General features: G+C 38.5%; 1 protein-coding gene across 3 annotated transcripts in view; it reads left to right on the top strand.

The window, feature by feature from the left end:
• Positions 1-5,672: 5,672 nt before the first annotated feature.
• The window catches only part of Thsd7a (thrombospondin type 1 domain containing 7A), a 444,595-nt gene continuing 436,302 nt past the window's right edge, over positions 5,673-13,965 (top strand). For 2 of the 3 annotated variants that reach the window (XM_008854527.3, XM_029556884.1), the window contains exon 1: positions 5,673-6,123. In XM_008854527.3, coding sequence (XP_008852749.1) covers positions 5,967-6,123 — 157 coding nt within the window. In that variant the 5' untranslated portion in view covers positions 5,673-5,966. The remainder of the gene's footprint in view (positions 6,124-13,965) is intronic. The other variant, XR_003847217.1, reaches the window with a different exon arrangement.

Below are 13,965 nucleotides of genomic sequence, written 5' to 3'. Positions count from 1 at the left end.
TGGGAAGAAGCCCCAAGATTTCCCAGGGAGTGGATTGAGTAGCTGGGTTGTACTGGATGCAAAGGATCAGGGGGAGTAAAGGTAAGCCTTGGAGCCCCAGAAAGAGGCTGGTGGGTGTTGCAGGACCAGGGAAGCAGAGAGAGGTGAGGGCGGGGCCAGGACCAGAAGCGGTGCTCCTGGAGCCCAAAAAGGGACTGAGGTGCTCTGGGTGAGAAGGATGAGGAAGCAGTATTGGTTCCCCAGGTGTCTGGGGCCCCAAGACTAGGAATGGTGCAGGGCTCAAACTAGGAGTATAGAACGGCGAGGCGGGGGGATGGAAGGGTGAATGTGGCTTAGGGAGTTTCGGCGCGGAGAGCTGCGCTATCGACTTACCCCAAAAAGTCTGAGGATAGTAGTGCCCTGTAGTACTATTTTTATGAAGTTGGGTTCACCAGAGTTTGGTGCATATATATTCATGATTGTAATATCTTCTTGGTCAATTGTTCCTTTGATTAGAATGAAGTGGCCCTCTTTATCTACTCTGATTAGTTTTAGTGTGAAGTCTATTTTGCTAGATGTTACAATTGCAACTCCTGCTTTTTTCTTAGTACCGTTTACTTGGAATATTATTTTTTCCATCCTTTCACCTTAAGGTAGTGCCTGTCCTTAAAAGTAAGATGGGTTTCTTGTAGACAACAAAAGATGGGTTTTGTTTCTTAATCCATTCTACTAAGCTGTGTCTTTTGACTGGGGTGTTCAGTCCATTGATATTTAAAATTATTAGTGAAAGATGTGTATTGATTCCTGTTATTTTGATTTCTGTTTGCATTCTTGATCTAACTATGTGTTTTCACAGTTTTACCTTCATTTGTTTCTTTCTGTTACCCCTTGAGTATAGTCCTTCCTTTCTTCAGCTCTTGTATTGCTTCAAGAATTCTCTGAAGCACTGGTTTTGTAGACATGAGTTCTTCCAGCCTATTTATGTCATAGAAGATTATTTTATTTCCTCTTTAACAATAATAGATATTTTGGCTGGGTAAAATATTCTGGGTTGGTATCTGTGGTCATTTAGAACTGGGACCAGACTCTTCTGGCTTTCATAGTTTTCACTGAAAAGTCAGCTCTAATTCTGATGGATTTTCCTATACATGTGACTTGTTTGTCTTCTGCAGCTTTCGGTATTCTCTCTTTGTTCTGTACATTTACCATTTTTATGATGATATGATGTGGAGAGTTTCTTTTCTAGTCCCGTCTGTTTGATGTTCTGTGTGCTTCTTGTATTTGTATGGGCATGTCTTTCTTTAATTTTGAGAAAATTTCTTCTACAATCATATTGAAAATCTGGTCCATACCATTATCCTGAGATTATTCTCCTTTCTCTATGACCATGATGTGTAAATTTGGTCTTTTTATGGTGTCACACATTTCCATTCCTGTGTTTTCTTAAATTTTTTGTACTCTTTGCTTGAGAGGTCTAATTCCTCAACTTTATCTTCCAGTCTTGATATTCTGTTTTCCGTTTCATTCATCCTATTGGTGAGGCTTTTTCCTGCCATTTCTATCTTGGGCTGCGACTGAGGCCAGCCTTGCAAGTGAAAGTATATACCACTTCTTAATGAGAAATAATGGGCCATTACTGAAGGCTTTGAAAAGTCAGAGGATCCCGGTGAAATGAAAAAAACGTGTGGCATCCAACCAGATGAACTTGTACCACATACAAGTAACAGATTTTCCCTTGGTCTTAGGATTTTAGGCTTCATTTCAACAATCTTCTAGTTATCTTTAAACTTATCAGTTCTGAAGAAGACTTTTTTTTTTTTTTAACTACCAAAGAGGAATTCTCTTTTTCATACTTCATTTTTTTCTATTATTTGCTGAAATCCAAGGCTTTTGCATTATGCTTCTGTAAACACCAATATATCAAGTCATCACTGGTAAATTGCTTACACTGTTGACTGCTACCTTTGCAAGGACCATTGATGTCTTACATACTACCTGGAATGGGAGCCTTTCTCAGTGTAAGGTAAATTGTGAGTGATCTATTCCCAACATTCAGGAGGATCTGAAACAAAACATGGTAATTTCACTTGATGCACAAAAGAAGGGGCCTAACTACTTGGAATAGATCTTTTTTATTTCCAAACAGCTTTAATAATTAATAAAATGAAGAATATATAAAGTTATTTGTAAAATTAATTTAAAATTTAAATTTAGAATCTTCCTTCTTACTATATAAAACTCCAAAGCAACAAATCAATCAGTCAACCAACAAGCAAACCAACCAAACACTGTGGTAAAGAGTTTGGGAATAAAAAGAAAATGGAAGGGAAAGTGAGAATAAATAGGGGAGTCAATGTTAGAAAGAAAGTCCAGGGGATGTGACGTCCTCTTATGGCCTCCACAGACATTGCACACATAAGTGCACTTATATACATGCAGGCAAATATTCATACAAATAAAAAAAATAAATCAAAGAAAATTTAAAATTAAGAAGAAGGTAAGATATATGGCTACTTAACACAAAGATCAAAAGTGAAATGTTTTATCTTTTATAATTTAATGGATGTAGCAAAGAAGGATAGGATGGATGAAGTTTATTGAACACAAATCTTGATCAAGTATGACACCTAGAGGATGTACAAATAGAATTCCTTTGGGGTTTGTTGTTGTTGTTGATGGATATAAGATGCATTCATGTGAAAAAAATTTAAGATTTTTGTTTCAAAACAAACATATTATCAATAAATAATTGTGTCTATATTGTATCATATTCAAAAAACTAATAACATTAAAAGTTTCTTTTTTATCAAGTAACTAAATGTCATTATTATTGCTTTTAAATACAGGTACTAATCACAGGAAGTCATGACCATAAATATTTTGGGGTCAAGAAGTATATTTATATGCTTATTTCCTAATAAAAAAGAAGGCATCTGTATAGAAGATACATTTCCCCATTTTCTCGAATTTTAAAATGACAGCAAAGGCAACAAAGTCCAATTATTGACATTGTACATAGGAGGTGATGGTTTCAGAATTGTGTTATTTTTAAACATTAAAAATTGCTTTCCATTTGTCATCTATTGGTTTGAAAAACTTTTATAGTGCTGGTTCATTAATACTTGAACAGTTCATGAACAATGATGAACGATTTACTTTATGGCAGGCTGTACAGATGGTCAATTTAATCTGCATCCTTGAGACTTCTCATGACTAAATTTTGACATCATGTCATTAAACATTTGTGTATTATTTATAGTGCATTCTAGAAAATAAAGATTGCTATGTCTTACTATCTCTTGCCATCTATCAGGTTTATCGATGGTATTTATCCAAGTGGACAGTTTTCTTTTCACAGAGGAATATGTATCTAGATGTTTTTTTTTATATATCTTTGTCTTTTCAGAGACCCATACATTTTTGTCCTCAAATGCATTAGTGACATTGTTATAAACAGATATGTGGAGACAGATGTTCAGATGACTCAGTTTCTACAACACTATTTAGATATCTACTCCTAGTGAAATCCCCTAAGCTTCAAGTTGAAATTAAATGAGGGGAGCCAATTGATGGCTAATTCAAACACTATTGCAGAACATACTATCCTACTTGTATACTTTAAAGGACAACAAATGATGATTTAGAAGCTGGCCTTATTTCTTACCTACAATGCCCGAAGTTATAGCTGTAATGTTTACTGTCTTGAGTGAATGGGCAATTATTACCCAACCATGGCTAAATAAAAAAATCGCACTCCTAAATTTTGACTGGTGTCTGACAGTCTTTTGGAGGTCTAGGTAATCACCTTGCACATTAATTGCACTCATTTGACTCCTTATATTCTCTGTTCTCTATTATATAATGAATCTCCACCTGGTGTGAATTGATTTGAGGCTTTTGAATGCTGTGGATAGGCATTATTAACAGAGAACCTGTGGTGTGAGGTTTGAGGATTTCATGGTTTGGGGCACCAACAATAGCTGAGAAATATAAACAGACAGGGTAGGAAGATGCTCTTTGTAAAGTAGCACTGCACACAGATTTTTCTGAGGACAGAACCCAGGAGGCAACGGCAGGTCTTTTTTCTTCGTTGATTTTGTGAGCCTTGAAGGAAGTGCTCCTTCAGGGAGGCATGCATTAGTTAGGACCAGGCTTCCTTTGTATCCCTTATCAACCTATAATCTTTTGATTGTTGCCTACTTTTCACCAGAGTAGAAATAGTAAGCCACCCTGGCTTATCACCTCTAATCACAGACACTGAGTGCTCACAAGGCTCCCAGAGCTTTTAATTCCCTCTTAGAGGACTAACAGAGTGAAAAGTAAACAAAGACCAAATTTGCAACCCTGAACGTAGCTAATTTCCTCTGATGTCAGAATATTTAAGTAGGCAGGCCTTGGGAATTATTTGATCAAACCTGCTTTTAATCTAATGCATGCAGAATGGCTGTGTCTGGAATGCTCAGCAAAATGACAAGCATCCCCAGGGAGCCCAGTGGAAGGTTTCCTCCCTAAGAAACAGTAGCTTCCTCATTTCCAACTCATGGGTGACTGGCTCCTTAGAGTAAAGTCACAAAGAGAAGTTTTCTTGCTTTTTAAATCTTCTTGTATTTGGCATAAGCTTGCTAACCAAATGAGAATAGTTTTCTGTAGCCTTTTGGTTGTTGAGGGTGTTTTTTTTTTTTTTTTTTTAAACTGGCTAAATGCCTTGATACTATTTTAGTTTTACAAGGAAATGAATTACTAACAAAAGATTGTTATAGTGAGAAAGGAAAATAGAAAGAATAAAGCATTATCTGACTGCACATTTTTTTAGTACTTACCCAAGAAACTAAAAACACAACCATAGCACAGAAGCCTGTGGCTCCTTATTTTAGTTATGAAAGGCATTTTTTAAACAATAGAATCAAGAGGTATTAGTGTCAGTAATGATTTTTTAGTAAAAGCATTTGCTAATTGGGAGATATCCAAGCAATGTTACTGACCCATTTGCCTTTTGATCTTTCTCACCACAGTCTAGATACTTAGAAGAATAAATGTTTTCAACAGAGAAGTAGATAGAACTTTTATTTACTTCGTGGTTGAAATGTAATCCTGTGAAGGGTGTTCATGCATTCTTATTCATGCAGTTAGACAGCGTTGTGCACATCCTTAAACACCAGTTCAGTTTCAAAAGCGATTAGAAGACAGTGTGTTGAATTTGTCACTGATCACGCTCCCTTCGCTCACACTATACTGAGAATGGATTTAAGTTAAAACAAACGTTTAAGAAAGTGCTCAAGTGCCTTTTGACGAGTCTTCCTCTGTCGCCTTATCGGATCATAAATACCGCTCCTCTCATAAATTCAGAAGCCCTTGCTTCAGAATAAATGACCAACACTGATGCTTTGTGCAAATATTCAGGAATAATAACACGCCACTAGATCTAGCGTTTGACTCCGGTGACGATGAATTTCAATGCCAGTTATTCGTCATCCTGAAGCCTGCCGGCTTTTTATTGGTATATCCCTGCGAATATATTTCAGCGCACCATGTGCACCGGAGTTCTCGGGGGCGGGCACGTTGGGGTCTGGGTGCTGGCCCTCCGCCTGCGGTCCCCTCGGGTCCCCTCGGCTCCTCTCGGCTCGCGGCCCCCTCTCCTCCCTCCAGCTGGCGGCGGGGGCTGAGCCGCCTCGCAGAGCTTCTGGCTCCACTCCGTCAGCTGGGGCCCCCTGCGGCCGGCTGCGTCCCTCGCTAGGACCTGCCACTCTGCGCGCCATGGCAGAGGCGGCAGCATCCCTGCCAGCATCCCAGCCAGCCGCAGCAGCGGCGGCGTCCAGGGCCACCGCGGATGCTATTGTTCCCTGGTGTTAGTCGCTCTTTGGCTGCCTTTCATCTGGAGCGAACAATAGCAGCAGCTCAGAGATTTGCTTTCTCTGCTGGCTGGGAAGGAAGGACCGTCGCCCGGCGAGCGTGCTGTGGCTCTGGAGGCTGGAGCGGCTGAGGGCGGCATGGGGCTGCGAGCTGGGCGTCCGGCGTCCCAGAGCCGGGGCGTCCTGCAGCTGCCTCGGCTGCCACTGCTCCTGCTGCTGCTGCTGAGCTCAGGCGCCCACGGGGCTGCGGCTCCGGGCGGCGCGGAGGCTCCCACCCTCTATCTGTGGAAGACCGGTAAGTGGCACAGAGTTGCCCCATTCCTCCATCTCCACATTTGGGTACACGATCCGGAACTAGGGGTTTCTGAAGTGAGCCCAGTGCGTCCAGATGGTCCCGATTAAGCTGAGGGTCTCCGGTCAAAAGTATAATTCCTGCAAGCAAATTAGGTCATGTCCTATGCCGTCAGGAAAGAGCAACATAACAACTAAGAGGCAACAGTGAGTCACTGGGATATTTCTCTCGCAGTCCTGTAGTTAATGAGGCCAGCTCTGCACTTTCATTATGAAACGAAGAGTTTTTAACCTCTAGGTTTGCGTTTTCCTGACTTTCTAAAATGACATTCTACAAGGAACAAACAGTTTCGCCCTTGTTTATGCCCTGTTTAGGCAAGCAGTACGCTTAACGCTGTGATAAATGTCGGCACGAAGTTGAATTTGTTAAGTGTAGCTTTGTGGTGAATGGGACACTCGGGAACAAGATCCGTGAGGGAGGTTCTAACAGAGGTATAGGAAATTCCCAGGAGCCTTCCAGGGAGACTGGACAGCGCAATTTTTAACGAGTGAGTTAAAGTAATTTTTACCGTGTGCAGTGATTAGCATGTGAGCTTTGAAACTTTTCCTTCCTTAAGAGAAGTCTTTCAGCTTTGCTTTTCCACCAACCAAGAAAGGTAGCAGCTCTCGCTGCAAAGCATTTACAAGTCCCAGCAAAGCAGAGACAGACAGAAACCAAAACCAAAGGAGGGCTCCCCACTTCCCTTTCTTGAGGGATTCCTCTGTCCACTAAGGGAGTTGGAATTCCTGGGCTAGCTTGAGACTTCAGATGCTCATTTAAAGAAAAAAAAAAAAAAAAAAAAAAGGAATATTTCTGTTTCATTCAGATGCTCATTTAAAAAAAAAAAAAAAAAAAAAAAGAAGGAAGTATTCCTGTTGCTTGGTGCTGGGTGACAATTTGAGAGTTCGGGGAGGATGCTGAAGCCATCTGAGAACACAATCCAGGGACTGAGAATGGGTTTCCTTCCTGTCTTCAGGGTCCTCAGCCCCTACTGAGAAGACAGACACATTTATAATAAAATCACATTGATATCCTGAAGGTTTAATGAACCTGTATTTATCCAAGCAACTTAGTGAGAGTACATAAAACATTATTGAAAGATAAAACACAGATTATCTTGGAATATGCACACACAGATTTGAAAAAGCAAAATTATTCTGGCTAACACTTTAAAGTGGTTGGCTGATGAATATGGATAAAATTAAATCAATTCCTTTGATTTTAAATCAAGAACTGAATGTTTTTTCTAAACTTCTGGTGAATGCTACTATATGAGAGCTTGGCAAGACCTTCTCAGGTAGGTAATAGATAAAACAGTGCCAGCTGATCTAGCTGAAGTTTTCCTATCAAAGTAACAAGAGCCAAGTAGTAATTCAGATGGAAAAGAGCCTAGACAACATTCACTGTGCTGACTCTCAGGTGCCAATATATGGCAACATTAATGTTATGGTGGGAACACAAACCAATAAATAGCTTAAATCAGTAGGATGCTCTCAGGAGCAAGGGAATGGAGACCTTGATTCCAGTGCCAGTTTCAGCTCTGACTGGCCGTAGGAACATTGGGTTCACTTAACTTTTGACCCCTACTTTCTCAGCTGCCTCCGGTGTGATAGCACTTGCTGTTGAATCTACAGTATGGCGAAATCAAGTGGGCTATGAAAAGATAACTGATAAGCTGTAAAATTTTGTGCAAACAGAAGTCAGCATGATGAGTACGATGATGCTATGTCTTTTGTGATCATCCTTAGTTTAGTGGGAGATAATAGAGAATTGAACTGCTGCACAAAATACTAACATCTTCATTTTTACTCCTGAGAGAAAAGAAGGGTATACTATATCTAAAAGGAGTTAAACTGGTTCTATGGGGAACTAGCACAAATATAAAAGGAAGGGTTACATTGTACCTTAAAATACAGAGGTGACAGATTCATGAGTATGCATCATTTGAAGAAAACAAGTCAATTTAATTTAGATTTTTTAAAAAGAGAAAAGAAGGAAGGGAAATGGGATAAGAGGATGAAACAGTTCAGGATGTCTATACCAGTGAGGGGAGCTTCAGCTTGCTGTAGGAGTTTATTATTAATATAGCATTACCGGTGAGATCCTAAAAATGGAAGTTTGGAGGGATGAAGATCTGGGACATGAACTTTAACTGTCACTACATGCTACAGACTACAGTGAAGTCTCACAGTTCTTGGTAGTATTCAGTGATTACAGAAGATGATATTTAAAAATCTATTCAGCCATTAGGTGTTTCCTTGCATGAAAACATGTGCAAATGCATATTATATCATAAATAAACAATGTTTGTACATAGTGTATGTACCTGTGATATTTATATACAAACATATATGCTATGACACATGGAAGATATTATATTTTTTATCTTATATTAAAGTTTTAAGTCAACTCATAACAAAGAGTTGTTGAGGATTTACAGTTTGAAGTCACTGTGATAGAAGCTGAATGGGATGTTGCCATCTTTTCCCTTGGTTAACATAAAATTGAACAATGTTTCAATTACACAATAATTATTACATGGCATACCATAATCATGAATAGAATTCTACAAAAGTAGAGAGGTGATGTAGCTGATAAAACAGTTGGGGTAGGGCTTAATGAGGAGTTAATATTTGGTTTTGAACTTGAAGGATGATTTGGATTTTTACTAAGGGAGAAGTGGAAAACAAGGAAAAGAGAAAGTAAAATTGGAAACCTACAGCAATATTCCTAGGTTTTGAAGGTAACAGTGATAGACTGCAGCTCAGCTCAAGCCCAAATGCTTGGTAGGAAAATATTTATTGTCAGTGAGGTCAATTGGGAGCAGATTATAAGATAATTTTTGAACTATGTAAAGATGCTAGAGTTTAACATGCAAGCAGGTAGGAGCCATTGGAGGCTTGCTTACTGTTTGCTTAGAATGAAAGTAGGTGAATCTAAAGACTGGGTGGCCAGTAAGTCAAGTAACTGAAAAGAGAAAAACTCTATATGGTAGAATTTATAGTAAAGAGTGGAAAAAAATATTTGTTTCACATTACAGAAGTGTTAGTTCAGATTTAACATGGATCCTAGGGAGGCAGAAAACATACAGTCAAGGTACCTATTAGTCTAGCTCCCAGGAATTGAGATAAAAAGTGGTAAAGAAGGAGCAGTAGATTCCTTAGGGTTGGGGAGAATATCAGTGTAATTCAGATATATTGAACTTCAAGTTCCAAAGATCTAATGAATATATCTAATACAAAAAATTAATTGATGTTTTAGAGAGAGGGATGTGATGAAGTTGGAAGTTTAGAACTCAACAAATTATTATTATTCAACTTATGGGAGAGTTTATTAAGAAAGAAAAGATTGAAACATAAAACAAGGATATTTCACAGAGAATATTGTGTTTTTAAGGACCACATCAGAATAACCAAGTAGCATTTAAGTTTCTATGCTATACTTTTAATGCACATTTTATTAATTCTTTGAGATTTCATGCATTGTAGTTTGATCATATTCACCATCACTCTCTTAACTCTTTCAAGACCCACCCCATTTCTCTACTCACCCAACTTTGTGTCTTCATAATTTTTAAACCTATGGAATCCAATCTGTGCTGTCATACACTCTGGAGTGTGTGGCCATCCACTGGAGTGTGGTTAACTTACCAGGGGCCACCATCTTAAGAAAACAAATTCCTCAACTCCCAACCACTATCAGTTGCCAAATCTCCTCATTAGAGAGTGGGACTTTATGCCCCACTCTCACTTCGGACTAGGTTTTGACTAGCTTCAGTTTGTGTAGGTCGTGTGCATGTTGTCAAAACTGTTATGAATTCACCTGTTCTATTGTTCCTAGAAAACACTGTATCATTGTAGTTATCCACTGCCTCTGCCTCTTAGAATCTTTCTGCTTCTCCTTCCACAATGATCCCTAAGATTTGGGAGGACAAGATGTGATATATATGTCTCATTTAGGACTGAGCACTCTGTAGTCTCTTTGTCTCTGGACCTTGACCAACTGTGGGTCTCTGTGTTAATCACCATGAGAGGACGCTTCTCTGAGGAGGGTTGAGAGATACAATAATCTACTGGAATTACAATAAATTATTGAGTCAGTTTAATACTGTGCCGTTTTATCAAAATTATAGTAGTATTAGTATGTTCTTCGGTGAGGTCTATGACTTGTGTAGTCACAGATTCTTGGCCCCAATAATGATGCCAGATATGGATTCCTTCTTGTAAAGCAGGACTTAAATCCAATCAGAAAGGTGATTTTCATGCTACTGGAGGAGGAAAGTAATCAGTCTTATCCAGATGTGGACTTAGTGAACTACAATAATGACAAACCTGGCAAGATTTGCCCATTGGTACAATAGTGACATGGATGTCATGAGAGTAACCAATCACTTTTTCTGCTATACTTTGTTGTTTTATAATAGATAAAACTCCAGACTCAAGATACTGAAAACTATTTATTAAAATCCCAAAGTTAAAAATTTCAAGTTTTATGTCATAGCTATTTGAAATGTAACTTATCTTTCTGTGAGTGGTCAGAAAATATATTTTATATCCAGTAGTATATAAAATTATCAATTATATGATGAACAACTGTTGTTTTAAATAATAGAGAGTTAATGATTTCTACTTTTTTAGCATACAGGATTGTTCCTTTAACAATCTTAGTCAGTTCACCTGGGAATTCTAAATTAAGAATTGAGCAAAATGTCATCAATAACATGAAAATATCAAGCTTTTTTTCAAGTCCTAATAAAGTCCTAATAAAGCAATTGAATATACTTATAATAATTAAATCAGTTTTGAATCTAAGAAACATGAACATACTAGCCTTCATATGGAATTCAGGTGATGGGGATATTTACAAGTATGCATTATCCATGAACATTTCACTTATTAAAGACTTTTGAACTGGGCTCACTCAATACAAGACTATTATTAAGAGTCATAGTGTGCTTTACATATTACTTGCATGAAAATAATATCTTTATTCTTCAATTGAAAACAAAAGCAAATGTAATCATTTTCTTTTCCTTTTATTTTACTTCTACCAATAGTCAATCCCCTGCAATGTATGTTGAAAAATATGTTTTCATTTTGTGACTCATTGACTAAGGAAAGAAAGAGGTCTGTCTTCCCTGACTGTCCTCACGTGAGGATGGCATTATCCTAAAGGAAGTTTTCTGAAGTTCAGTCAAACCATAACTACAAACATTTTTTTATGGAAAAAAACCCTCACATATTTTTAAGGGAAGTATGTGACTAAAGATCTGAGCTTGTTTGTCTTCAATTTAACCAAAGATTTCAAACTTTGGTCTAATCATCCAACCTCTGCTTGGTTGGGTCAGATAATGCCAACATTATTCCCCAAGAAGTGACTTGAAGTTGGGTCAGGAGACATTGTGGCCTCCTGGACTTCCATTTTCCACACTGACTGGTAGGAAACCATTCTCATACTAGTTGTGCATCACTCACTGCCTGTTTCATTCCTGTTTAGAATGAACAAGTCTGAACCACATTTGGAAAATGGGTTCATTCCAGAGAAGACCAGACTGTGTCACATCTTCAAGTCCACTGTGGAGTTAGTTGACTACCGCACATTTGCTACACTTAATTGTGAGGCTTCATGTGGATCATGACTTCTGGATAAAAAGGCTACAGCTATTAAAGTATTGATGTGAACCTTGAATGTCAACTCTTCTGGATTCCTATCAGAAATCCTGTAGAAAGTCAGCCATCTGGTTTCTGATCTGCTGTAAAAGATAAAGATTTAAGTAACTTTAATTACTCTGTCCCGTGCCCCATCTTAACAATTACACTGTGTTAGGCTGTGGCTATCCTAGACTCCCTGGATCATGCCTTACTTTGACTTGGAATAAATTCCTTGTCAGCATATTGCTTGGTTAAATAGCCTGATAGTATACATTGGAATTGTGAAGATCTTTTTGCCAAGCCCTAGGTGCACACAAATAGACTTGGGTTTAAAGGGAACATGAAGCCAGAGGCCCCACTCTGGGTGCTGCTGCAAACTCATCTTATCAGGTCTCAGTTTTACAGGGAACTGCTGTGGCAGGAGTGTGGTGTCTGCTTAAGTGGAGGTCTTCACTGAGCTATCCTTAACAGTTCAAAGCAGCAGGAGCAAAACTGCACTGACACCCTTAAGTTTCATGGCTCTTGTATGGTCTTTGACAAGAAATCCTTAAATGTGCCCCAAAATGAAAGGCAATGGCCATCCTATAGATACAGCAATTGTTCCGTCCATCTCTGTTGTCCTCCTTTAGTGTGTTTTAGTAGTATTAACTTGGAAAATCAAGGCAACAGTCAGTATTGTAGCACTTCTGTTTTTTAGTAACTACAATGTAATTCTCCAGTAGTACTTAATCCTCAAAGGAAATTTGAGATTCCTCAGGGTCACTGGTTGGTAAGTTTTGTTCCAACTAAAAAGATAGTTTGGCAATTACATAATTTTGACTTTTTTATTTAAGTAGAGGCCTTAAAGTTTTAATGGAACAGTGATAATTCAGGTCCTGCCTTGTGCCAATTGTAGGTAACTGTAAGGTATACAGATTAATAGTGGTTCCCATCAAGACTGAGATTAAGAATATTATGGGGCTGGGCCTGGTGGCACATGCCTGTAATTGCAGCATTATGGAGGCAGGGAATTCGGGAAGAGGACAGGAATGAGGCCCGCTTGAAATATTCATTGAGATTCTGTCTCAGTGTAAAATTACAAATGACTGAGATAGGGGTATGGGGATACAACTCAAAAGTCGAATTCTTGCATAGAAGTTTCCAGATCTTGGTTTTGATCCCCAATAGCAAATACATCCACATATGCATGTGTGCAGGTATGCACATGTACTAAATTAATAAACACACACAAACTAAGGCTGGATATGTTTCTTAGTGGAATATCACTTGTCCAACAGGTGTAAAACCCTGAATTAAATTCATAGCACTTCAAGAAAGAAAAAAGTGATACGCAGATGCACCAAACCAGCAGATTTTCTTCTGCCTACTATTGCTGTGTAGATACTGGTTTGATGGTACTGGAATGAGATATTGACATCAATGTTTCCATTATTGGTGAAGTACAGTTGTTGTTTGGTTTCTTTAAGGAGAAAGAATGCAGATATGGATGGCACTAAGCATCTGTAATATTAGTTCTTAGAAGGCTAAGGCGGGTCCATAGTAAGCTTGAGGACAACTGGATTGACACCCTGTTAAAGGAAGAAGGAGAGGGAGGTGACAGGAAAGAAGGAAGGAAAGAGGTAAAGGAGGAGGAGAAGGAATGGGAAAGAGAGAATGAGAGGGAGAAAGATAAAGGGAGACAGGAAGAACATGCCTCAACTTTTAACTGTGTTAGAATGTTGACACTAAACAGCAGGGTCCCTTAGTCTAGTGAATATAGATGTACTTAAGGTTAACAAAAGAGCTTGAGATAGTAGGTTCTTCAATGAAGGAAACAGTTGGGAAGTGGCATTTGAGAAAATATATCTTTCCTATCAAGAACACCCTAGTGTGAGAATTAGAGGTGTCAGTGAGTCACAAGGTCGAGATTTTTAAGTATCTTCCTCAACAGAATGTTATACTGACAATTCAGAATTCATTAAAGTGATAAAAGCATTTTAAAATCCATTTAGTTCCCAAGAACTTTAAGCAGGAAGAAAGATAATTTTCAGGTAAAATACTATACCAATTAAAATTTGTTGGGAAGATTGTAGAAAAACACATCAGTACTTGCACTAGTGATATCAAAAAATGACCAATATGTATTAATCAGTTTCCTGGAGGAACAGAACTGACA

The sequence above is a fragment of the Nannospalax galili genome, unplaced genomic scaffold, assembly GCF_000622305.1.
Source record: "Nannospalax galili isolate Female #2095 unplaced genomic scaffold, S.galili_v1.0 scaffold787, whole genome shotgun sequence".
Taxonomy (NCBI): Eukaryota; Metazoa; Chordata; class Mammalia; order Rodentia; family Spalacidae; genus Nannospalax; species Nannospalax galili.
This window is presented reverse-complemented; position numbering and strand designations above follow the sequence as displayed.